Genomic DNA, 23,014 nt, shown 5'->3' with positions numbered 1-23,014 from the left:
GAGAAACAAGTTTGCTCCTTGCAGGTATTTGGTAGATGGTGTTTTTGCTCATTGTCTGCTCGTTGTTTCTTTGCTGTCTTCTTTTATTCTTTGTCGTCTGCTTTTTTTCTTTGTCTTCTTTAAGAGGCACTGGGAACTGAACCCAGGAACTCCCATGTGGGAGGCGGGTGCTCAGCTACTCAACTGCTTGAGCCATATCCATTCCTCATGAGTTATTTTTATTCCGTAAAATTATCTACTAAAATTTTAAATGTTATCTATTATAATGTGTCTATTGAAACCATACACATTGTAATTAGTGAATATCAGATTTTAAAATAGAATTACTTAAACAGAGATGGATTATTAACTCAAGTTTTTGAAAATTTTATCAAAACGGATCTATTCACAGTTCTGGTTCTTTAATGTCCTTCTAGTGGCCAATGTAAAAATTTAGAATCGTACCTCATGTCACCTTACTCTGAGTAGCATGGATTGTTAAATATGACACACTGTTCCTTGACCACTCTGTGTAATTATTATGAATACCACAGTAATTCTGGAATACTTGTAGAGCCCCAAACTGGGATATGCAGAAAAGCACACACACGCCAAAGGATGCTCAGCATTACTGGGAAGCGAATACTTTGTCATGCAAGATCCGATCGCAGATTCCTGCCCAGAGAAAGGATTTGACGAATGACTTTGTCCTTCCCTTAAACGTCTGTGCTGCTCAACGCCCTACTCCCCCCCAGTCTGAGCCGTGTCTGTGTCCGTGTCAGCAGCAGTACAAGCCACAGAGCTTCCCCTGGACATCTGGACAGAATCCCCTTTTGTTCCTGAAGAGCAAGAGACAAGAAGCGTTTCCCTGGGGCGTGAGTGGTGGCGGGCGGGAGGCAGGTGGGCGGGGCCCCGGGTCACGGGGACACGCGGCCAAGGGGCCTGTGGCTCTCTAGTGAATTTAGTCGTGCGTGTGTGAGGCATGTGGGATTCAGGGAACGCCCCTCTTCCCTCCCTTTACGGGGGCTCGGGGAGCAGAACTGTCTCACACAGTTAACAGAAGGGAACTGGAGGTACCCCGAGCTTGGCTGGAATTGGCCTGGGCACCGTAATTCACGCGCGTGTGCATTGCTCATTCGCTTAAAACCCTGTGTTCGCCTCCTCCAGCCCTTCGTTTCGCTCTAGAATGCCGGGCCGGAGCCGGCGTTCAGAGCGGCCGGGTGATGAGGGAATGGAGGCCGGGGAAGGGCCCGAGGTACCCGACACCACACGTGAGTCAGGCAGAGGCCCAGGCCAGGCTGCCCCGAGCGGAGCGCCGTGTCCAGGTTGCGTTTCAGGTAAACCCGAGCGGGTGCTGCCCGCTCCCCGTCGGCTTCCCTGCCACGCGGCCTGCCCTGGGGAGACCCTGCGGGGGTTTCTGCCTGAGGAGCCACTTCCTGTCTGGGGCGAGCACTTCCTCCAGGTGACTCACAGGCTCCCCCTGCCCTGCGCTAGGAAGCCGAGGCGGTGGCGGCAGGCGCAGGTGCCCCCTCTGCCTGCCGCCCAGCTGGGTGGCCTGAGGCTGGCCCGTGGCCCCGGCCTGGAGGTAAGATGTGGGTAATGAAAGAGGATGTCAAACCACCAGCCCCCCCGGGCCGGGGCGCAGAGGCTGTGGGGGACGGAGAGCTGGGGAGAGGGCGGGGCGGGCGTGGGGAGGGGCTGCCCCCCCATCCCACACGTGGTTTCCAGGACAGCTGGCCCAGGTGGGCCCTGGGGTAGAGCTGGGACCCTCAGGGAAAATCGTGGCCCCCTCCTCCTGGCAGAAAGACAGCCAGGCGTGGTGGAAAGACCGCTGGGCCGCCTTCCCGGGGGGCGGTTTCCCGTCCCTCTCTGAGCCTCAGTGTCCACGTCTGTCTAATGGGGGAAGCGCTTGCCGGCCGCGACGTTTAGTGACACGCTAAAGAAGTGTTTAAAGGTATTGCAGCATTTGCAGTAAGAGACTTGGGTTTGAGCTCTGGCTCTGCCACCTTGCTGGGTGTGTCCACCTCTCAGTCTCTATTTTTCTGAGTTACTGGCGGCTGGGAATTGAACCCGGGACCTTGTATGTGGGAAGCCAGTGCTCAACCACTGAGCCACATCAGCTTCCCTGAGTTGGTTTTTCGTTTGTCTTGCTTGTTGTTTGTTTTTGATTTTTTGGAGAAGGCATCGGGAACTGAACCTGGGACCTCCCTTGTGGGAAGAAGGCGCTCAACTGTTTGAGCCACATTTGCTCCCCAGAGCCTCCATTTTTAATTTTGAAATGATAGTAATAATTGCTTTAAATGTTTTGCATATGTTAACTAATTTAACCCCCACATCAACCGAATGGGGTAGGCTTTATTATTGTTTTGTTGTTTTACACACAAGGAGAATGAGGCAGAGAGAGGTTAAGTAACTTGCCCAAGGTCACACAGTAAGTCATAGTCAAGATTCTAACTCAGGCAGTTTGGCCCCAGCACCTTGCTGCATGGACCTGCATCATCAACATCATCTGGGAGCTTATCAGAAGTGCAGGTTCCCAGGTCCCATCCTAGGCCTACTAAGTCCGACATGCAGTTTAACGAGATCCCCAGGTGATTTGTGTGGATGTTAAAGTTTGAGAGACTCTGGTCTTTTTATATTCCCTTTGTCACTTAGGCCTTAGGATCTTTTTTTCTCTCTCTCTGTCTCTTTCGGACATTTTTTATTTACAGTTTGGGTTCAAGGCAAATCAGTTCCATAACATGAGAACTTAACTACGGATTAAAGCATGAATATACAAACACAATACACAATCCAAAACAGATGTGTAGCGTTCAGGTACGAAGCAGAGTGAGCGCTCATCTGCTCACACAGCGGCGGCCTTGGGATCCTTGTGGGAGGTGAGGGAAGGATGTATGATAAACTGTGAAGTGCAGTGCATTCGGACCGGATGTGGAGGGAGGCAGGGCCGGGGTTGCTCCAGGCGTTGGTCTCTCTGGCAGGACACCTTTTCCAAGCTGTCTGAGGCCTGTTCTGTCCCGCTCTGCTCTGAGGCTGGGGCTTGGCTCTGTCTGTTGCTGGTGTGTGCCTCCGGGATCTCACTGGGCTGGGGAGTTCTCGTGCCTGCACGGGCCCTGGGCCAGCCAGGCCCCCGGATGCCTGGGTCCCAGGCCTGGCTCTGCCCCTGGGGGACAGGGAGGCCCTGGTCCTGCCAGCCTCAGGGTCCCACGGAGGCAACGTGGAAGCATCCCCTGCAGCTCCTAGCGCCGGCACGGAGCCCCCTCCCCGCTGCTCCCATGGCCTGCCGATGCCACCTCGCCTCCTAGTTCTTGGCTGGGGGCTGCCCTGCTGCCGGAGGCGCTGGCGGCGGGGAGGCGGTGCATGAGTCAGAACTCAGGCTCACAATCTCGGTGCCCCAGATCCCGCCTCCAGCCACCAGCCCTCCCTCGGCAGCTGCTTCAGGACAGCTGGTTTGGCGGCTCCCTCTGGAGACGCAGGTCCCTGGGCAGCATGGAAGCACCTCTGCCCCCCAGGAGCCAGGCGCAGCCCCAGGATTAGCTCCCCCGGTGGCTGGGCCTTGGGCCACGTTTCCGTGGTTCCTGGAGGGGGCAAGAGTGGTTCGGAGAGCAGGTTGGATTGGGTTTGGGTTGGGGCTGGCTTGTGGGCAGCGTGAGTGGAGCTGGGATTACACGGGTTGCGGCTCCTAGCCCAGGACTGATGAGCGCGGCTCCCCAGCCCACCCAGCAGCTAAGGCGCTGCCCCAGCACTAGGTGTGACCGGTCGTGGGGCCCAACGCCCAGCACAGGACGGGCCCAGCAGGGCCCACTGGGGGGCTCACTGGGGGTCTGGTGGGTGGCTGGGTGGAAGGCAGGGTGGGCTGATGATTGCCTTGACTGGGTCTGCTCCATGTCCCCTCAGCTCGCCCTGAAGTGACGTCACCACCGCCGTGGGCGGGACGCCCCCAGGAGCCCAGTTCACAGCCACTGCGGTTCCTTCTTCCAGGTAAAGAAAAAAGAAAGGGAGGAGGGATAGAGGGAGAAAGGAGTTGGAAACAGGCTGCAGAGAGCAGCCCCCTGGGTGCTGAAGCAATGCCAGCCTCTCCCGTGGAGGCAGCAGTCTATGCTTTATGCAAAGTGGGGGAGGAGCCGGAAGTGCTGTCCCATTCTACGGGCAGGGAAAGCTTGGAGCTGAGTCGAGTTGTCTCTTGCTTAGCACAGTGGATCAGGTTCTTGTCTGGGCTGCCTGCGTGTGTGAGCTCATTCCCTCCTCGCAACAGTCCAGCAGGTGGATGCTCTTCTCCCCACTTGACAGATGTTAAGAAGCTTGCTCGGTTGAGGAAGTGGGGGAGCTGGGTTTTGGACCCAGGCAGGCTGGCTCTCGGGGCGTGTTCTCACCCCCTGGGGTTTTCTGCCACACTTGATCCAAGGATTAAACGAAGTTTCCTGGACTTCCAGCGGTGGGGTTTCATGGGCCCCCACATCCAGGGGGATGGTATTTTAAGAGAGAAGCTTCAGCTAAAGAGCTGAATGGCACGTGGTGGAATCGGAGGCCTTTGACTCACGGCATTGATGCGACCCGTGGAGGTGTGCTGGGCCAGACGCCTCCTGGGGCCTGGCTTTCTTCCTCAGCAGTCAAGGAAGGCTGGTTTTATTTTTAGTCCTCAAAGGGAAACTGGTCATTTGAAAAAGGAGAAGAAAAGTGTCGACCCCGCTGTCTGGGAGCAGGGGGGCTGCCGCTCCCTGAACAGCATGGAGAAGAGAGAGATAAGTGGCGGCGATGAAATTAGCGTTCTGTGCTAAATCGGAGGTCATCGTGCACCAGATCTAGTACAGAAAAGTGCAGGCAGGCATCAAAGGCTTAAAGAAAAATTGGTGAGAGAAAAAAGCCTCCTTACGACTATTTTTCTTTTTTTGGTAACTTAAATTTCTCCTGTAAATCGGGGAAAGACTGATATAACCCAGCTTCCGGCAGAATCCGGAGCGGGCCCAGCAGCGGCCCTGCCGAGGCGGGTGCGAGAGGCGCCGCCTGGCCGCTTCCCTCCTTCCTTCGTGAGTTCACCCAGCTTCGCCGGCTCGGGGATGGATGGCCGCCTCCTCGGTGCCAGGTCCAGCGCGGGGGCCACAGAGCTGCGTCTGAGGGGTCCCCAACATAGCGACTCCTCGAGCAGGAGCAGGCCTGGGGCATCTCGTGTCGCCCATCACCCGGCACGGGGCGGCAGACCCTGGGTCTTCAGCGAAGCTCGGATGGACGGAGGGGAAGAGCCACCGGGGCAGCTCCCGGTGGGGGGCGAGGCAGCCGCGGAAGCGGGTAATTGCCGTGCTCCGAGGCCTGTGATCACGTCGGCGCTCTGCCAGATGATGGGAGCACAAAGGAGGAGGCGGGTGGGCTGCTGTCGGGGAGTCAGACCGAGCTTGCATGGGGCGCGTCGATAGAGCTAGATGGGACGTGGCGGGGGCATGGGGGTGGGGGGGCCTTTGGCGGAGGGTCCCGCGTGGGCAGAGGTGCGCAGGCGGGAAAGCTGAGTGGGGCCCAGAGGCATGAGAAGGGGCGGCCAGGCTGGAGAGGAAGGTGTAAGAGAGAGAAGCGTTCCTTAAAGGGCAGCACTTGTTCCTCTCGCCGCCGTCCCCGGGGCTTGCTGGGGAAGCTGTTTGTATAATAACTGCTCTTTTGCATAAATAAATAAAATAAATTACTGCTCCCCATTCCCTCGGGAGACAAACACTGGGCACAGACAAGCCTGCTTAGCGCAAGTCTCTGCCAGCCTCAGCTTCTTCCTCCACCTCCTCCTCCCACGTGGGCGCCCCCCCTTCCCTGGGTCCCATCCGAGGCATCGCTGGAGAAAGCCCCCCCCATGGTCAGACTCCTGAGCTCCTGAGCAGGGATGGCAGCCCGGGGCCAGGGGCAGTGGGAGGGCTGTCCCCTCCACACCAGGCCCCGCAGCCTGAGGCCAGCCAGAGCCCCGGGGGCATTTGCTCTCCCTGCCTACTGGGGGGGGGGCCTGTCCGTGCGTGGCAGCAGGTGGGGGGCAGGCGGTGCTGCTCTAGGAGCTCTGGATGCTTAAGGAGAACCAGCCCCATCCCTGGGAGAACCCCAGCTGGGGGGCTCGAGTGGGAAGGGGGGCCCCGTGGAACAGGAATGGGTGCTTCCTGCCGCTGGCATTCTTACCACGTCCCGGGCTCGTAGCGGCCGAGACGCCAGGTGGCTTGCTCCAGGATTCCGTGGCTGACTGCGTCTTGGGTGAGGTGACCCTGACCTGGCGCGTCGCAGCCTGGGAGCTTTGCCTTCTGAGGAGCGAGCTCTGCGCTCGGGGCCAGCCAGGTGCCCCTCGGCGACTCCTCTACCTAAGCCTGGAGCCCGGACCCGGAAAAGAGAACCCAGCCCCTGGGCCCGGCTCCTGCCAGCCTGTGACCACAGCCATGTCCCAGCTGTGTGTTCCGTCCCCCAGGGGCCTCAACGATGGGGGGGCTCAGCTGGCAGAGCCCAGGAAGGGCGGGCGGGACCCCCGGCCCTCAGCCCGGCGCTGGGCAAATCGTGACCTCCGCCGGCCTCCGCCTCCTCACTCTAAAAGGGGGGTCCGGGCACTTACTGGGGGGTGGTGTGACGCTCTGTGCCCCTGAGGCTCCATGCAACCCGCCAAGCGCTGTGGGTGCTCTTGCCGCCGCCGTAGCTGCAGTTAGGTGGTCTTCTCCTTGCAAGGAAGGTCCGTAACTGGTCCTCTGTGCCTGGCCTGTAGCGGGGGCTTCCGAAACATGGACCGAAGGAGTTCCGAGCCTTGGGTGTGGGGCTGGGGGGCCCCGAGGCTGCAGCTCCGTGGAGGAACCGGCCCTTCCGGCGGCGAGGAGCAGGGAAGCCCCCGAACCCGGGGGGAGGCAGGCGTCTGCCGGGGATGATCTGCCCAGGCGCCGGGCCCTGCCAGCCTCCTCCCGGGAGGAAGGGCTATCAGACGTCTCTGGGGACGGACGTGTTAGGTAAACAGGAGGCCCTGGCATCGCCGCGGAAAGAGATTAATAATTACGGCACGGTCGATTCTTTGAGAGCTCCAGCTGAGCCCCAGCCTTGGCCACTGTAACTTTTCCCCATACAATGGGCAGTGTGACCGTGGGCCCAGGGGCTTCTGGCCCACCTTGTCTTTTTACCTCCGAGGCCTCCCACCCAGCCTCCTTCCCTGGCACCACCTCCCCCTGCCCTAGGTCCTCCTCTGCCAATTTCATTAGAATCTAGGGCTTTCTCAGAGGCCCAGAGCGGTGGAGCGACTTCCCCAAGGTCACACAGCAATAGGCGGCAGCCCAGATCTCTCTCAATTCGTGCCATCTAACGACGGCCGTGCAGCAGAAATCTGTGAGCGCTCCTCAGAAGCTCTGCAAGAGGCTGATGTTGAGCCAGTGGGGGCGGGGAGGCCTGGCACTGGTCGGTCCCACGTTTCTGTGGGTTTTTCACCAGCCTCAGGGAGCGGGACCCCAGGACCAGCCCTCGTCCTCCCACCTCCTGCCCTAGCCCTGGCCTCAGAGGTTTGCTTTGCAGGTTTGGTTTTGGTTTTCTGTTCTGGGAAAAGGCCTAGCTGGCGAGGTGCCTGGGGGTGCCCTGCTGCCCCCGCGCCCCAGGAGGGAGGGGAAGGGTCCTGTTGGCAGCAACTCTGCCACCGGATGGAAGCCAGGGGGGACCTTAACTTGCAGGCCCAGCTCCAGGCCAGAGCCTGGGGTCGCCTTCTGTCCTGGGAGAGGCTCCTCGCTACCCCACCCCTGCCTTCTAGACTTCGCTTCTCCTGCCCCCTTCCTGGAGTGCTCTGCCTTCTCCCCTCTTCACCTTATTTCTGAATCCAGTTTTGAGGCTACTCTGGGTGGAAAGCCTCCATGCGGTGGTCAGTGCTGGGGCCTGACCTAGGCCGGGAGGGCTTCCTGGAGGAGGGGCTTCCGGAGCTAAGCTGGGTAGGCGTTTGCCAGGCCCTGAGGCCTGGGTGAGAGGTCGGGACTTTCAGGAACTGTGAAGCTAGGCGGGGGGGGGGCTCCGGCGCCACGGTGGTCACACAGGCGTCTTGGTTTACCAGGCCGCGCTGACAAATACCCGTGAGTTGGCTTAAACAACAAGCCTCTATTGGCTCCTGGTTCGGGAGGCGCGAGGTCCCAAATCGAGGCACTGGCAGGCGGTGCTGCCTCCCCGTGGCGCGCAGCGTCCCGTGCCGGCTCGCTGCAGTCCGTGGGGTTCCCGGGTCACGTCTCTGCCCCCGTCCCACGCAGGTCTCTTTCTCCCCGCGTCTGCGCCTCCGGGTGCCTGCTGACTTGGGCTTCTTGCTCTCCCCTGGGTCTAGCTTCTGGGATCCTCTCCTTGTGAGCCCTCCTGGCATATAGTTAAGAACCACTCCAATTCAGTTGGGTCATTCCCAAAAGGCCCTATTGACAAGCAAGTCCACGGCCTCGGGAAGGCGGGTGAAGACTAAGGGCGGCTCTTTCCCTGGGGTGCACAGCAGCGGGCTGCGGCAGCAGGCACGCCAGTCCAGGGGGCGGGGGCGCCGGGGCTGGACCCGGGGAGGCCCTGGCTCCGCTCCGGGGCCGCGGTCCTGTGCCTCCATGCTTTGGGCTTCGCTCCAGTGGCTCGGAGGGGTCAGCACATGGGAGCTTCCCGGGCCGTGCCCGGCCAGACCGGGGCCCTGTCGACATTGGCGGAGGCACCCGGGCAGGGGCAGAGCGCCAGCCTGGGCTCGGCAGGACCGGACGTCTGACCTCGCGGCCGGCCTCCTGCGGCTTTCATCCCCTTCTGAACTGGGTCCCTGGAGGGTGACCAACATCCGGGTTTGCCTGGACTGTCCCGGTTTTAGCACTGATGTCCCTGCATCCTGGGAAACGCCTGCGTCCTGGGCGTCCTAGAGTCCAGGATGGTTTGTCACTCTCGCGCCAGGTGAAAAGCGAAGCCCAAGGACGGCCGAGGACTTGCCCAAGGTCACACAGTGCGTCAGTGATGGGTTCAGGGCTCCCAGCCACTAGCCCTGGGAACAGAGGGGGCTTTTCCACAGTCAAAACCCAGGAAGGTCTGCGGAGTTTGTCCTTCTGTCCTCGTTGAGCAGCCCCATCTCTGCTTTTCATGGGAGGGAGCCAGTGCTTACAGGGTTTTAGGACTGAGTGCTGGAAGGCCTTGGAGATCATCCGATGACTGTCATCCTCCCGTGATGGGGGGGAAACTGAGGACAGAGGGCCGTGGGGGTCCTCCGGCCTGCTGGTGGCAGAGCCCCATCCAGATGGCCGGTCCTGGTGCTGGAGGAGCCATGCTGAGGAGGCGGCGTGCAGTGCCCCAGCAGGCTCGCCCCCCCTGCCCTCCCCAGGCCCGGGCAGGCTGCTGGAGCTCAGTCAGGGTGCCGCCTCCCAGCCCTGGCACCAGTCGGGGTTTGCCCTTCTCCTCTCCCAGCCTCACTCAGTGCCCCGCTCCCCTGGTGCCAAATAAACGCTGAGCGCGGCCCTTGTAGGCCGCAATGTGCTGGTGTGCTGATGCCGGTGTGCCACGGACGCGGAAGACATGGCTTCTCGGCACTTAGCTGTTCGGCCTCGGGTGAACTACTTTACCTCTTGGGCCACTTTTTCATCTGTCTATAAAAGAAGACTATTGATCTCTACTTTGGAAGGTTCAGCAGGAAATAAGGCATGCACAACCCTCAGCATGGCACCCAGCAGCCAAGGGGCCGCAGAAACCGTGCAACTGGTAGTAATAAGGCTACACGTTTATTAGGTCATTTGTTTGCCGAGCTCATTTATGGAGTGCTCACCGCCTGCTAAGAACTGGGGACCCAGTAAATATCCTTTTGCCGGTCTAGTTTTTTTTTATTTTATTGCTAACAGCAGAAACAATTCAGGTTAACTTGAGCAGAGAAAATTCAGGTTGACTTGAGCAGAGAAAATTCAGGTTAACTTGAGCGGAGAAGTACCTTGGAAGGAAGTGGGGTAGTTCTGGACTCTGAGGGTCCTGGGGAACCAGGCCTGGGCAGGGATGAGGAGTCCAGGCCCAGCCGAGCCCCCCAGCTCGCTGTCCCACCGCTCCTGGCCTCGCAGCACCTCTGGGCTGCTGCAGACCAGCTTTGCCTGACGTCCGGACCTGGGCTGGTTTTCTTCCTAACCATTATATGGAGGTAAATCGTACGCATTCCACCCAATTCACCCGTTTCAAGTGCACAGTTCAGTGTGTTCAGTGCATTTACAGGGCTAATGCAACCATACCACCATCAATTTTAGGACATTTTCATCACCCCAAAAAGAAAGCCCTTACCCATTAGCAGTCACTCCCCTCTTTTTCTCCATCGCCCCTCTCCTGGCAGCCACGAATCTACTTTCTGCCTCTCTATTGCTCTTCTGGGCGCTTCGTGTCAGTGGAATCCTACGGTGTCTGGCCTTTCGTCTTTGGCTTCTTTCACTCGGCACAATGTTTGCAAGGTGCATCCACGTTGTACCATGTATCAGAACTTCATTCCTGTTTATTGTGGTCTTGAGCATATCTGTGTGTCATCCAACTCCATTTCACAGATGGGTAAAGGAGGGCCCAAAGAGAATGACTGACCTGCCTGAGACCAAATAGCAAGTCAGGTGAGGGAGACCAGGCTGGGCCCAGGCACTGTGACTCAGGAAAGCCAGCTGGCCCGAGGACAGAGAAAGTGAAGCCTGCCTGTCCCTGTGGGCCAGTGAGGGCCTGGCAGCCTGGCCGTGGTTGGGGGGTGGAGGGAGGAGCAGGGATGCAGGTCAGGCTTGCTCCAGGATGTCAGGATCGGAGGGGACCCAGGAGGCAGGAGCCCCCCTCCCCCCAGCATCCTGCTTCTGCTCTGGAGTAAGTGGGTGCTCACTCCGTCTCAGGCAGGAACTCTTGTCGTTGTGCAAACAGGAGGCTGTGGAAGGTCAGGTCAGGGGCCAGGAATTTAGACAGAAAATGGGACTTTGGGCTGCGGAGGGGCCTTGAACATCAGACTCAGAGGAGAGGGCTTCCTCTCGTCCCAGAGCCAGCCCAGCGGGGGCTCTGGGCAGGGCATTTCCTGGGCACTGGACCGACAGCAGCAGCCCTGGGAGGTAGCTTGGAGAAAACGCTTGCTCCTCCGTAACGCCGGGAGCCCTGGCGGGAGGGGGTGGTGGGGGCGTCTGCTCGGGGGCTGAGCAGCAGTCCTGTCAGCTGCGGCTTCCCGCTGGTGAGCCCGCCCGCGTCGCTGCTCCCTGGGGGCGTGGGGGAACTCCAGCCCAGTCCCACGGGGCAGGCGAGCTTGCCCACAGTGCCCACCAGGGTGCCGGGTGAGAGTGGGGGCACGCAGGGCCGGGGAGTGACGAGAGCTGGGGGCCCACGGCTGCTTCCTGGAAGAGGTAACACCTGAGCTGAGACTTGAAGGATGGAGAGGTGGTGACCAGAAGAGGGGACGGCAAGTAGTGGAGAGCAGGGGCTGGGCCGGGGCAGCGGGAGGGCAGGCCCGTCGTCTGCACGCCAAAGCACTCGCGCTGGCTGCGGGTGAGAGCTTGGGTTGGAGGGAGACCAAAGGAAGGAGGAGATTCCCCTCCTGGGGAGAGATGAGCTCTGGACCAAGGGGGTGGCCAAGGCATGGTGAGAAAAGGGCCGTGAGGGCTGTTGAGAAGGAGTTGAGAGGGCTAAGAGGTCAGCGTGGCCATGCTGGGCCTGCAGGTCCAGCGCTATGGACCGAGAGGCTGAGACTGGGGTGCCTTGACCATGCCCGGGAGCTGAAGCCGTGGGAATGGGCAAGTCGGCACCGGGAGAACATGCAGAGGAAGAGAACAGGCTCCCCTCCCAAAGGTGCCCCAACGGTGTGAACAATAAGATGATTTGGGGAAACGGACTTTGGCCCAGTGGTTAGGGCGTCCGTCTACCACATGGGAGGCCCGCGGTTCAAGCCCCGGGCCTCCTTGACCCGTGTGGAGCTGGCCCATGCGCAGTGCTGATGCGCGCAAGGGAGTGCCGTGCCACACAGGGGTGTCCCCCGCGTAGGGGAGCCCCACGCGCAAGGAGTGCACCCGTAAGGAGAGCCGCCCAGCGCGAAGGAGAGAGCAGCATGCCCAGGAATGGCGTCGCCCACACTGCCCGTGCCGCTGACGACAACAGAAGTGGACAAAGAAACAAGACGCAGCAAAAAGACACAGAAAACAGACAACCGGGGGAGGGGAGGGGAATTAAATAAATAAAATAATAAAATCTTTAAAAAAAAAAAAAAGATGATTTGGGAAGCGGGTGTGGCTCAAGCGATTGAGCTCCCGCCTCCCACCTGGGAGGTCTGTGGTCCAGTTCCTGGTGCCTCCTAAAGAAGACAGCGAGCTGCCACAGTGGGCAGACTGGGCAAGCTAACACAACAAGAGACACAAGAAGAAAAACGTAACGAGAGACTCAACAAAAGCAGGGAGCAGAGGTTCCCAGTGCCTCCTAAAGAGGACGGGCGGGATGGCGAGCTGACATGACAAGATGATGAAACAAGAGACACAGGAGGAAAACCATAATGAAAGACACAGCAAAGCAGGGAACAGAGGTGGCTCAAGAGATTAAGGCACCTCCCTTCCACATTGGAGGGCCCAGATTCGGTTCCCGTTGCCTCCTAAAGAAACAGGGAAGATGAACAAACACAGCAAGTGCACATGACGAGGGGGAGGGGAGAAATAAATAAATAAATCTTAAAAAAATAATTCACCTGGGCAAGTGGCGGTTCCGAGGGCAGGAATCAGGAGGCCTGGGCCAGGGTGTGACTGTGCAGTTCCGCTTCCCCTTTTCCAGTTCTGAGATGGTATCACCGTTCCCGAGCGTGTCGTAACGCTCAGCTGCGGCGGGGGGGTGGAGGGCAGTGGGCACATGGCAGTCAGGCCCAGGGCCGGGGAGGCCCGGGAAAGGCCCGCAAAGGCGGGTGCCGCAGTGACGCACCCCTCCCGGCACCCTCCCCCCACCCTTGCATCTTCCAGGTCCAGGCAGTGGCTGTCATGCCATGCGACAGATTGAGGAACCGCGGCTCTGCTGCTCCTCCCTGGGGAGGCGGGGGCACACGTGGAGGCCCGCCTGGCAGTGGAGGCCCTCATCTAGGGCATGCACGGCGGGGGGCTGGCTCCCTGGAGCCCTCCGAGAGGCCGTGACTGTGGGAGTAGGTGGGGGCACACAGCGCTCCCCGAACCTCTGGAGCGGAGGGTATGCAGCGAGCCGAGAGCGGGACCGGGCCGAGGCCTCCCCAGCCTCCGGCAGCTGAACGGCCTGCCCGTCCCGCAGCGGCCCCTGAGCCTTGCTGGCCCAGCTTGGAGGGCCCTGAGCAGCAGCGCGGGTGCCACGGGCCTCCCCAGGGAGCCGCTGGCACAGAAGCTGCCCCAGACGAGATTCCCAGCACTTAGGAGGCTTTGGGGCCGTCGATATTCCCGGCAAGCTCCTAATGCCTCTTCTGCCTTCGGCTGCAGGCCGTCAGCCCTGTGCTGAGGTTAGCATTTGCCAGGGAGGGGGGTGGGGCATGGACGGGGGCCCTGAGGTAGCAGGCGTGGGGGGCGGGTGGTCGCTTTATGGTGCGGCTTAGCCTCTCTCCCACGGCCCCAGCTCAGCGCTGCCTCCCCCAGCCTGCCCTGACCCTCCTGCTCCAGGCCGAGCGCCCACTGCCTCCTGCGTGCTCTGCGCTTGGCAGTACTGGCTCATGGGCCTTGCAGCCCAGAGGCTGCTGGGATCAGCAAACTTTTTCTTGGAAAGGGCCAAATGGTGAATATTTTAGTCTTTGTGAGCCCCACGGATTCTCTTGTAAATGCTCCCCTTTGCTTCTGTAGACAATGTATAAACAGATGACGTGGCTGCATTCCAGTAAAACCATATAGATGCTGAAATTTGAATTTCAAGTGGTTTTCGCGTCATAAGAAGTATTCTTTTGATCTTTTCTGACCATTTACGCATGTCCAAAGCGTTCTTAACTTGTGGCCCTACAAAAGCAGGCAGTGGGCTGGAGTTGGCCTGAGAGTCGTAGTTTGCCAACCGCTGGGTTAGAGCAAGGTCTCTGGGGCTGGCTGGCCTGGGTGTGCATTCTGGCTCTGCACTGTGACCTGCAGCAGGTGACTGAGCCCTTCTGTTTCAGGTTTCCTATTTGTAAACTGGGGATTATAACGGTGCTGCTTTGGGAATATAAAGTGGTGCAGACACTTTCGAAAACAGTTTGGCAGTTCCTCAAAAGGTGAAACATAGCGTTACTATGATCCAGCAATCCCACGCTTAGATATGTACCCAAGAGAAATGAAGACACATGTCTAAGCCAAAACTTGCACACAAATGTTCATAGCAGTATTATTCACAATAGCCAAAAGGTGGGAACAATACGTGCCCATTAATGGATGAATCAGTAAACAAAATATGATGTGTTATGTTGGAATAATGGAACAATTGAACAGAATATTTTCCATAAAAAGGAATGATGTGCTGATACGTGCTACAGCATGGATGAACCTTGAAATCATTACGCTAAGTGAAAGAAACCAGACACAAAAGACTGTGTGATGATTTCATTTATGTGAAATGTCCAAAATTGGCAAATTCATAGAAACAAAAAGTAGATTCCTGGTTGCCAGAGACTCATGGGAGGAGAAATGGGAAGTGACTGCTAATAGGCATGAGGTTTCAGATTGGAGTAATGAAAATGTTCTGGAATTAGAGAGTGGTGATGGTTGCACAGCTTTGTGGACATCCTAGAAACCACCGAACTTATCCTTTTTTTTTTAAGCTTTAAATTTTTTAAATTTGATTTTATTTTTTGAGATACTGGGCCAGGGATTGAACCCAGGACCTTGTATGTGGGAAGCCGGCGCTCAACCACTGAGCCACACTGGCTCTCAACCATATACTCTTAAAGGTGAATTGTAAGGTATGTGAATTATATCTCAATAAAAAATATCACTAATGCTAGCATCATAGGGTTGTTAGAGTGGACGCCCGGAACGCACTTGGGCCGTGCCTGGCGCACATGCCTCTCTTTCCCCACCCCGGCCCTGAGAGGTCACTGTGTGTGTCCTGTTCATATTGCCTCCAGGGACAGACAGGGCCTGGAATGGAGCCTGAGGAGTCAAGTCCTGGAGTCCCGCCGACGGGGGCCGTCACTACGCAGTGCTCCACGCCCCCATCTGCAGCATGGCTAACAACAACGACAACGGGGATAATAATAACAGCTACCCCCAGGGCTGTCGAGGCCAAACGATGCCTGGCGCAGGGCATACGAGGTGCCCCGAGCCACAGGGTCACCTGGCCGTGCTGGGCCACCCCTGGCATGTGCGTCCAGGGTCCTGGCAGCAGCAAGTCCACCTGAGTTGCCTCCACGGACCTCCCCAGACCGGGGGCTGCCTGTGCTGCCTGAGGGGCTCGAGAGCGTATTCCCAGGGCGGCCGCACTCAGCTGCAGGGCCACGGGCCAGCACGGCCCCTTCTCTCTCTGCGCCTCAGTTTCTTCAGTTGCCTCATGGGTTTAGGATGCTGTACCTGCCGCTTTGGGTAGTTAGGACAGTGAGATGAAGTGAAGAATGTGAAGTGCTTATGTAACACTGAGTATATTTTTAAAATTAGTTAACTTATTTTTAATTATGGAAAAGTACACGTAACATAAAAATCATTTTAGCCATTTGAAGTGGACAATTCTTTGACATTAAGGACATTGACAATCCTGTGTGACTCTCCCCAGTATCTATTTCCAGGCTGTTTTCATCGTCCTACACCAAAACTCATACTCATTTAGAAATAACCCCCCAGTCCTCCCTTCCTCCACCCCCTGGAATCATTGCTCTACTTTCTGTCTCTATGAATTTGCTTGTTGTCGTGATTTCATATCTGCGAGATCAGACACCACTTGCCCCTTTGGCTCTGGCTTATTCCACTCAACATGATTCTTCAAGAGTCATCCATGTTACAGCTGAATAATACTCTATTATGTGGCTATACCACATCGACTTTATCCAGGAGCTGGGCACGGGTGGCTCCCACCTCCTGGCTGTTGTGAATAATGCTGCGGTGAACACTGGTGCACAAGGACCTGTTCAAGTTCGCTATCGGCCCTCTCGGGTATATACCTAGGAGGGCACTTGCCAGGCCATATGGTAATCCTACATTTAATTTTCTGAGGAACCACCAAACTGTTTTGCACAAGGTCTGTATCTGGTATATTTGAGTGCACTGTACATGTCAGCTTGGATGATAGTTTATTTTAAAATATCATTTTGAAAGTGTATGTGTGGGGGAGGGGATGGGCTCTGTGGGAATCCCCTATGTTTTCGATGAATATTATAAAAATAAAAATTAGCTTAGAGCAAACAAAACTGGGATTCTAATAGCCTGGTAAGAGGAAGGAAAAGTATGGAGTAGGCAGTTAACTGTTTGCCATGCAACATATAATTTTAATGACAACTATATATATATATATATATATATATATATATATATACACACACACACACACATATCCTAAGACTTCAATGTTTTAATGAAATAAGAGAACAAGTAAAAAGAATAAAAAGTCTATATGCAAATTACTGGGATTAAAACTGAGAATAAAACAGACAAAAATTCCTGCCTTCATGAAACTTATAGTGGAGTAGACAGATAAGAAACAAAATATAAATAAGTAAGCTATATTTTAGAACATAATTGAGAAAAATGAAGCTATGAATGGCTTTAGGGAGGGAGTGAAGGAGTGCAGTTTTACAGAGGTGATCTGGGAAAGTCTGGTTGAGAAAAGGACAGTTGAGCAAACGTCCCCCGCGGAGGGGGAAGTAGGGAGCCACGTGAGTTTCTAAGGGAAGAGCATTCCAGGAGGGGAAACAGCAGTGCTGGGCATGGGCGAGGAACAGCGAGGAGGTCAGTGTGTCTAGAGGGAAGGCCCGGGGCATGAGATCAGCGGTGCCAGACGGGGACAGGTGCAGGGACTCCGAGGGAGATGGGGGCACTGCAGAGCTTCGGGCAGAGGGTGGCCTGCCTGGATTTAGGCTCCGATGGTTTGCGTGGTGCCTGGGCCGCCTCCCCACCCCTCCCTCCGCCTCACAGCCCTGTCCTTCCTCCCGCAGGAGCGGCGGGGGCCTCCATGGGTGCGTGAGGGCCGGGCGCCAGGGCCGCGGGCACGAGCATGGTGAGACACCAGCCCCTGCAGTACTACGAGCCCCAGCTGTGCCTCTCCTGCCTCACGGGCATCTACGGCTGCCGCTGGAAGCGCTACCAGCGTTCGCACGATGACACCACCCCGGTGAGTCACGCGGGGCCGGGGCCCAGAGTGCCGGCAGCCCCGGCTGGCGTGGGGACGCGCGGGGGGGCGTCGTAGTTCCGTCACTGTGTGGCTCTGGGTGGTCAGCACTGCTTCCTGGTTGTAGAGCAGGCCCGTTGTAACTGCCGGCTCTACCTGACCAGGTGGGCAGGACAGGAGGTCACCCTGGAGCCACGAAGCATTTGGAGCCAAGCAGCGCGGGGGCCGGGCTGCCCCCGAGCTCTGGGCAGGAAAGAGAGCTCCGGGAGGGAGGGGTCACCCCAAGGCGAGCAGGGGCTCTCAGCGTCCTGGCAGCCCCGGGCGGCGGGGCAGGGCGAGGAGGTGGGCGCGGCCGTGCCGGGGCCCGGGAGGCGGCAGCCCGCAGCCTGGCACCGCAGCCCAGTCCCCTGAGCGCAAGCCAGCCGGCGCTGGCAGCAGGTGCTCCGCCGGATAAAGCCTCCTTCCGCGCCGGCTCCGCGGGCCAGACGCCGCGCTGCCCCCGGTCCCGGGGCTGCCACCAGCCGGCAGATCCAGTTTCCTCTCTGAAGGAACCCGATTCCTGTGCGGTGTTTATCTAAAGGCTGTGCTGCCTGGAAAACAAGTTTCCTCCTCCCTCCGCGTTCAGCCAGCCCCAAAACAGGCGGGAGCGGACAAGGGGACGGGGCGGCTGAGGTCAGAGGTCAAGGGCAGGCCAGGCTGTCCGGCTTAGGGAGGTGGGGGAAGCATTCTGCCTGCGGTCTGCCCTCCTTCTCGGCCTCTGATGGGGGCACAGAGCACCAGACGGAGTCAGGGGGAGCAGGTGCTGCGGGGGACACCCTGTCCCCGCTCCCCCGCACAGGGCTTGGCATGGACGGGGCATCGGGGCCGAACAGCCGAGGGAGGACGGGGCCTGCCTGCGGCCGTGCGGCAGGTGCCCTGTCCTGCCTGGGACCGCCTGCCGAGGCCGTGCCCTGGGGAGCCACGCGCCACGGCCTCACGCGCCACCGTGGAAGGAGAATGTCCCTGCGTGGTGACGGGTGTGGGCTCTGGGGCAGGCGGCCTGAGGCTCAGCTCGTGCCCCCTCCCCTGGGACCTAGTTGACGGCAGCTTCTGTTTTCCGTTCTGTGAAGTGGAGGTGAGAGCACACGCCTCGCAGGGAGCTGCGGTGAGAAGCCCGGTATGCAGCCCGGGAAGTGACCAGCGCAGGCTCCGCTGCATCTGGTCATTTGGACAGGTCTTTCAGAGCCCTGGGCGTCAGCTTCGCCTCTGAAATGGGGGGCTGTGGGGGCTCCTCAGCCCTCCGCCCCGCTCCAAGCTCTCCCGGGGCTGTGGCCAGGCAGTAGGGCTTCCCTGCCTGGTCATCGCGTGTCTGGCAGGCAGGCGCTCAGTGGTCAGCCGGCACCTCCGTGGGACACCGTGTGCTGGGCGCAGGCTAAGCACACACATGCCTCCTCCCATTGAGCCCACGAGCTAGATACCGGCACCCTCCCCCTTTTTGCAGATGGGGAAACCAGTGGCTGGACCAAGGTCACGCTGCCAGCTAGGGGCAGAGGTTTCGGTCCAACACCCCGTGCCCTCCGCTGAGACCAGGGGAGGATGGCTGAGCCCCCAGCGGGAAGCCCCGGGCCTCGGGGCAGGCATCGCCCAGGATGCTGCAGCCCCTTCTGGGCTCTGGAGCCGCCGGTCGCAGACGTGGAGTCCGGGAGTGGCGGCTCTCGGCTGCAGCCGCACAGGAGTGGGGAAGGGGCGAGCCGGGCTGGTTCTGTGCTGCCTGGGGGCTGGAGCTGGGTGGGTAGTGCTGCCGCCAGAGCCAGGGGCACCAGGTGTGGGCAGGGTGCAGGGCAGCAGGAGGCTGCAGACCGGGGAGAGAATTTTGCAGCAGCCCTGGGTGGCAAGGACTCTGTAGAAAGGGCCGGGCTCACCTGGGGGGGGGGGGGTCCCGAAACGCAGCTGGGGTGAGAGTCGTCCCCCTCCCCCAGGCGCCCACCTAGTCCCATGCCTCCTCCTGCTCAGGGGTTCCAGGCCTCAGCCTGCTCAGTCCCCCTCCTCTCTTCTCCCCCCTCCCCTCCCTTGGACGGCTGGCGTCACAGAGAAGGGCTGGTGCGCAGCGGGTGCTCCAGGAATTTGCTGAGCAAATAGAGCCCGGGAGTGAGTCCCTAGCATGCTGGAGGGTCGGAAAAGGAGAGCTGCCTGCGGGGTGGGAAGAGATGCCTCCGCAAGGGGGAGGGGAGTCCACCGGGGGTCTTGTGCCTCCTTGTGGCCTCCTTTGGTGACCCCCTACCCCCGCCCTGCCCGCATCCCGCAGGGTCCCAGGCCTTCCGCTCTGAAGCTGACCACCTCTGGGCCACGACAAGAGGGTCGCCAGTCACAGGGGCATTCCACTCCCTCCCGCAGCTGGGGAATGGAGTAGCAGGATAGTAGTAGCAGGTACCATCTATGGAGCGCCTACTGTATGCTGGGCCTGGCCGCGGGGCTGACACGTATTGCCCTGTTAATTATTACCTGCCCCGTGGGGCGTGGTTGTTATCCCCATTTTATGGATGGAGAAATGGAGGCTTAGAGCTGTCACTCGGGGATAGATTGGCAGCAAGAACCCCCAGAGGGAGAAGTGGGAGGAGAGAGCGGGAGTGTTGGCAGGTGCGCGTTTGCGTGAGAGCGCACCAGGAGAAGAAAGGAGAGGGTGGAGGGGACCGGGAAGTTGCCAGCTGGAGGGTAAGGAGCACTGGACCAGGAGCATGTGGGTCAAGAGCCGGCGCGTCCTCGGTTGCCAGGCTGGGAGCCCTCACTGCTCCCTCGTGACGTCCGGCCCCGAGGCCCTGAAGTAGATCCGGGGCACGAGGAGGGGCAGGGAGCGGGCGAAAGCACTGCCTTCCCCCACCTGCTGCCCCCCTTCCTTCCTCCCCACCAGCCTGACGCACTGCCCCTCCTCTGCGCCTTCGCTCACACTGCCCCTGCCCCCAGGACACAGCCGACAGCTGGAGAACAGGGAACGGAGGCGCAGAGGTGCAATGACTTGTCCTGCTGCCCCAGCTCCTGGAGTGGACGCGCCTGGCAGCAGGAGGCCGGGCTCACTGGCCCGCACGGAAGGGGAAGAAAAGCTTTTTATAACAAGGGGGTAATTAACTGGTTGTTGCCTGTGACTCACTAGTCTAATACTGCCAATTAAGGGCTTGGTAGGCTGGGACACTCTTCTCAGGCCATCCCACAGGACCCCCTGAAGACTGTGTGTCTGTGGGAGGCAGTACAATGTCAAAACCAGCTTCTCTGTAGCAAGAGGGATGTAGGTCAGATACCTGGAGGAACTTCCCGGCAAGACACGCTTTCCCCCCCCCCCCAGACACACTTTCAAAGGCTGTTCTAAGGTTTGTTCGAGCCCCTCTTACAGATGGGGCTCCAGGAAGAGTAAATGCCTCTGGATTGCATCCTCAGTCCTGAGCCTTCTCCCCTGTTCCATACCAAGCACCCACGCCTGGGATTCATCGAGTATTTATTCAATCAACAAACCTGCCCTGATATTTGTTCTGGGGCAGACCCTGTGCTGGGCCCGGGGGTCACAGGTGGATCAGACCTGCTTTCCCGTCCCCTGAGGGGCTTCCAGGCTGGCGGGGGAGCTGTGAAGCCCCTGCACACCCACACCACCCAGGGGGATCGCTGCAGAAGCCAGAGAGGCCCGAGGCGGGGAGCCTGGCAGGGGAAGCCCGTGGCTTCAGCCCTGTCACACCCGAGGGGACAAGGATTCCAGGCAGGGAGAACTGCACGTCCAGAGGGTCATGTGCTTGGGGACTGAAAAAATTCAGCCTCAGTGTGGCCAGGGCGTGGGGGGGCGGTGGGGGGTTGCCAGGTGGGCCCTGGAGCCTGGAAGCTGTGCTGAGGCCGAGACCTCATCCCCATGCCAGCAGCTGGGGGTTTCGGCAGGGGAGCCCCGAGTCCAACTCAGGCTGGGAAGGACCCTCCGTGAAATCGCGGAGAATGCTCCAAGGGCCCCGAGTGGGCCTCAGCCCCGGGGCGGGGGCAGCCGCCAGGGAGGGATTCCAGAGACACTTGGAAGGTACAATCAACAGACAGCCGGAGCGGGGAGCGTCTCTTGAAAACTCCTGCTTCCCAGCCTGGGTGGCCGAGCCAGTTCCTGGAGATGGGAAACCGGGCCGGCCCCACGGGTGAAGAGGCAGGAAGAGCAGTTCAGGAAGAGCCAGGGCGGGTGGAAGACAGAAAACAACCTGCGCCTCCCCAGGGGCCTGCCTCCCGCCATGGGGACCCCTCCTCCCACCACCCTGCCCGGCGGCCAGCCTCGTGGCCCCAGCACAGCCCAGCCCGCCGCAGACCGTGCGCTCTGCCTTTGCCTGTGCTCTCCCTGCTGCCTGGAATCCTCTCTCTCTAAATTTTTATCGTGGTTGCATATGTACAATCTACAGATTCCCATTTTAGCCACTTTCAAGGTACCATGCATTGGCTTAATCACACTCACGGCATTGTGCCATCACCACCACCCATTTCCAAAACGTTTCCATCTCTCCAAACAGAAACTCTGTACCCATTGAGCATTGACTCCCCATTCCCTCCCCTCAACCTGGAATCCACTTTCTGTCCCTATGAATTTGCATATTCTAGTTACTTCATACAAGTGAAGTCACACGATATCTGTTCTTCCGTGTCTGGTTTGTTTCTCTCAACGTGATGTCTTGGAGGTCTGTCGATGTGGCAGAGATCAGCACATCATTCCTTTTTCAGGGCTGAATAATATTCAATTGTGTGTATATATCTCATGCTGCCTGTCCATTCATTTACTGATGGACACGTAGGTAGCTTCCACCTTGTGGCTATTGGGAATAATGTCGCTATGAACATTTGTGTACCAATATCTGTTTCAGTCCCTTCTTTCCGTTCTTTTGGGCATATACCTAGAAGTGATATTGCCTGGTCAAATGGTAATTCTATACTGAACTTTCCAAGAAATTACCCGACTATTTTCCACAGCAGTTGCACCATTTTATATTCCCACCAGTGTATGAGAGTTTCTACCTCTCTGTATCCTCACCAACATTTATTATTTTCTGGGTTTTTTGTTTGTTTGTTTTTTAAAATAATAGCCATCCTGGTAGTTGTGAAGTGGTATCTTATGATGGTTTTGACTCGCACTTCCCTAATGGCTAATGATGTTGAGCATCTTTTCATGTGCTTAGAGGCCATTTGCCTATTCTTCTTTGGAGAAATGTCTGTTCAGGTCCTTTGCCCATTTTAAATTGGTTGTTTGCTCTTTCTCTCTTGTCTCTGCCCCTCAAGACTCACAGTAAATGTCTCTTCTTTAAAAGTCCCTCCTCTCCAGAAACAAGTCAGCCTGCCCGCCCTCTCGTCCTCTCTCCTGGGCGCCCCCTTGGGTATGGATGGTGATTTTCTGTCTCCTGCTAGATGCTTGAGTGTGTTGAGGGCAGGGGCTGTGGCTCGGAGGAGGTGCCCAGGCAAGGCTTGGGAGGCGGGCTGAGCGGCTGAGCTGTGGGCAAGCGGGGAAGCCAGTGAGGGAGAGCACCGCACTGGCCGTCCTGGGGAGGCAGACCCCCGACGAGTGGGCGGTGCTCCCCTCCTCTCTCCTCCCTTCCTGACCCTGGTTTCCGAGGCCCGGCAGGTGCAGCTGGTCTGCAGAGGGGCGGCCTTCCTGGGTGGTCGGGTGTGTGCTGCATTCTCGGCGCTGCCTCCCCTGCCCTTGGCCGTGGTCATGGGGGGAGGGCGCTGCCTCACCCGCAGGGCCTCCAGGGCCACCCTGGGAGCTGGGCCGGGCTCAGCCTGTGGGCAGGAGGAGGGGCAGGTTTCCAGCTGGCCCCACCTACTGTCCCATCAGCCAACCTACGGTCACGTGTCAAGAAGGCCTGGCAGTCCTGGGGGGTCCATCCTGGAGGGACAG

The 23,014-nt window shown here is 58.6% G+C and overlaps 1 protein-coding gene across 6 annotated transcripts in view; it reads left to right on the top strand.

Moving 5' to 3' along the window:
* GDPD5 (glycerophosphodiester phosphodiesterase domain containing 5) overlaps positions 1–23,014 on the top strand; it is an 82,366-nt gene that overhangs the window by 26,554 nt on the left and 32,798 nt on the right. For 3 of the 6 annotated variants that reach the window (XM_058305971.2, XM_058305968.2, XM_058305973.1), the window contains exons 2-3: positions 3,877–3,960; positions 16,967–17,142. In XM_058305971.2, coding sequence (XP_058161954.1) covers positions 17,026–17,142 — 117 coding nt within the window. In that variant the 5' untranslated portion in view covers positions 3,877–3,960; positions 16,967–17,025. Of the gene's footprint in view, positions 1–3,408; positions 3,589–3,876; positions 3,961–16,966; positions 17,143–23,014 lie in introns of those variants that run through there. The other 3 variants (XM_058305970.2, XM_058305972.2, XM_058305969.2) reach the window with 2 other exon arrangements.

The sequence above is a fragment of the Dasypus novemcinctus genome, chromosome 10 (genome assembly GCF_030445035.2).
Source record: "Dasypus novemcinctus isolate mDasNov1 chromosome 10, mDasNov1.1.hap2, whole genome shotgun sequence".
NCBI classification, from domain to species: Eukaryota; Metazoa; Chordata; class Mammalia; order Cingulata; family Dasypodidae; genus Dasypus; species Dasypus novemcinctus.
The sequence above is the reverse complement of the archived record's forward strand: the minus strand, read 5'-3'. Positions and strand labels throughout refer to the sequence as shown.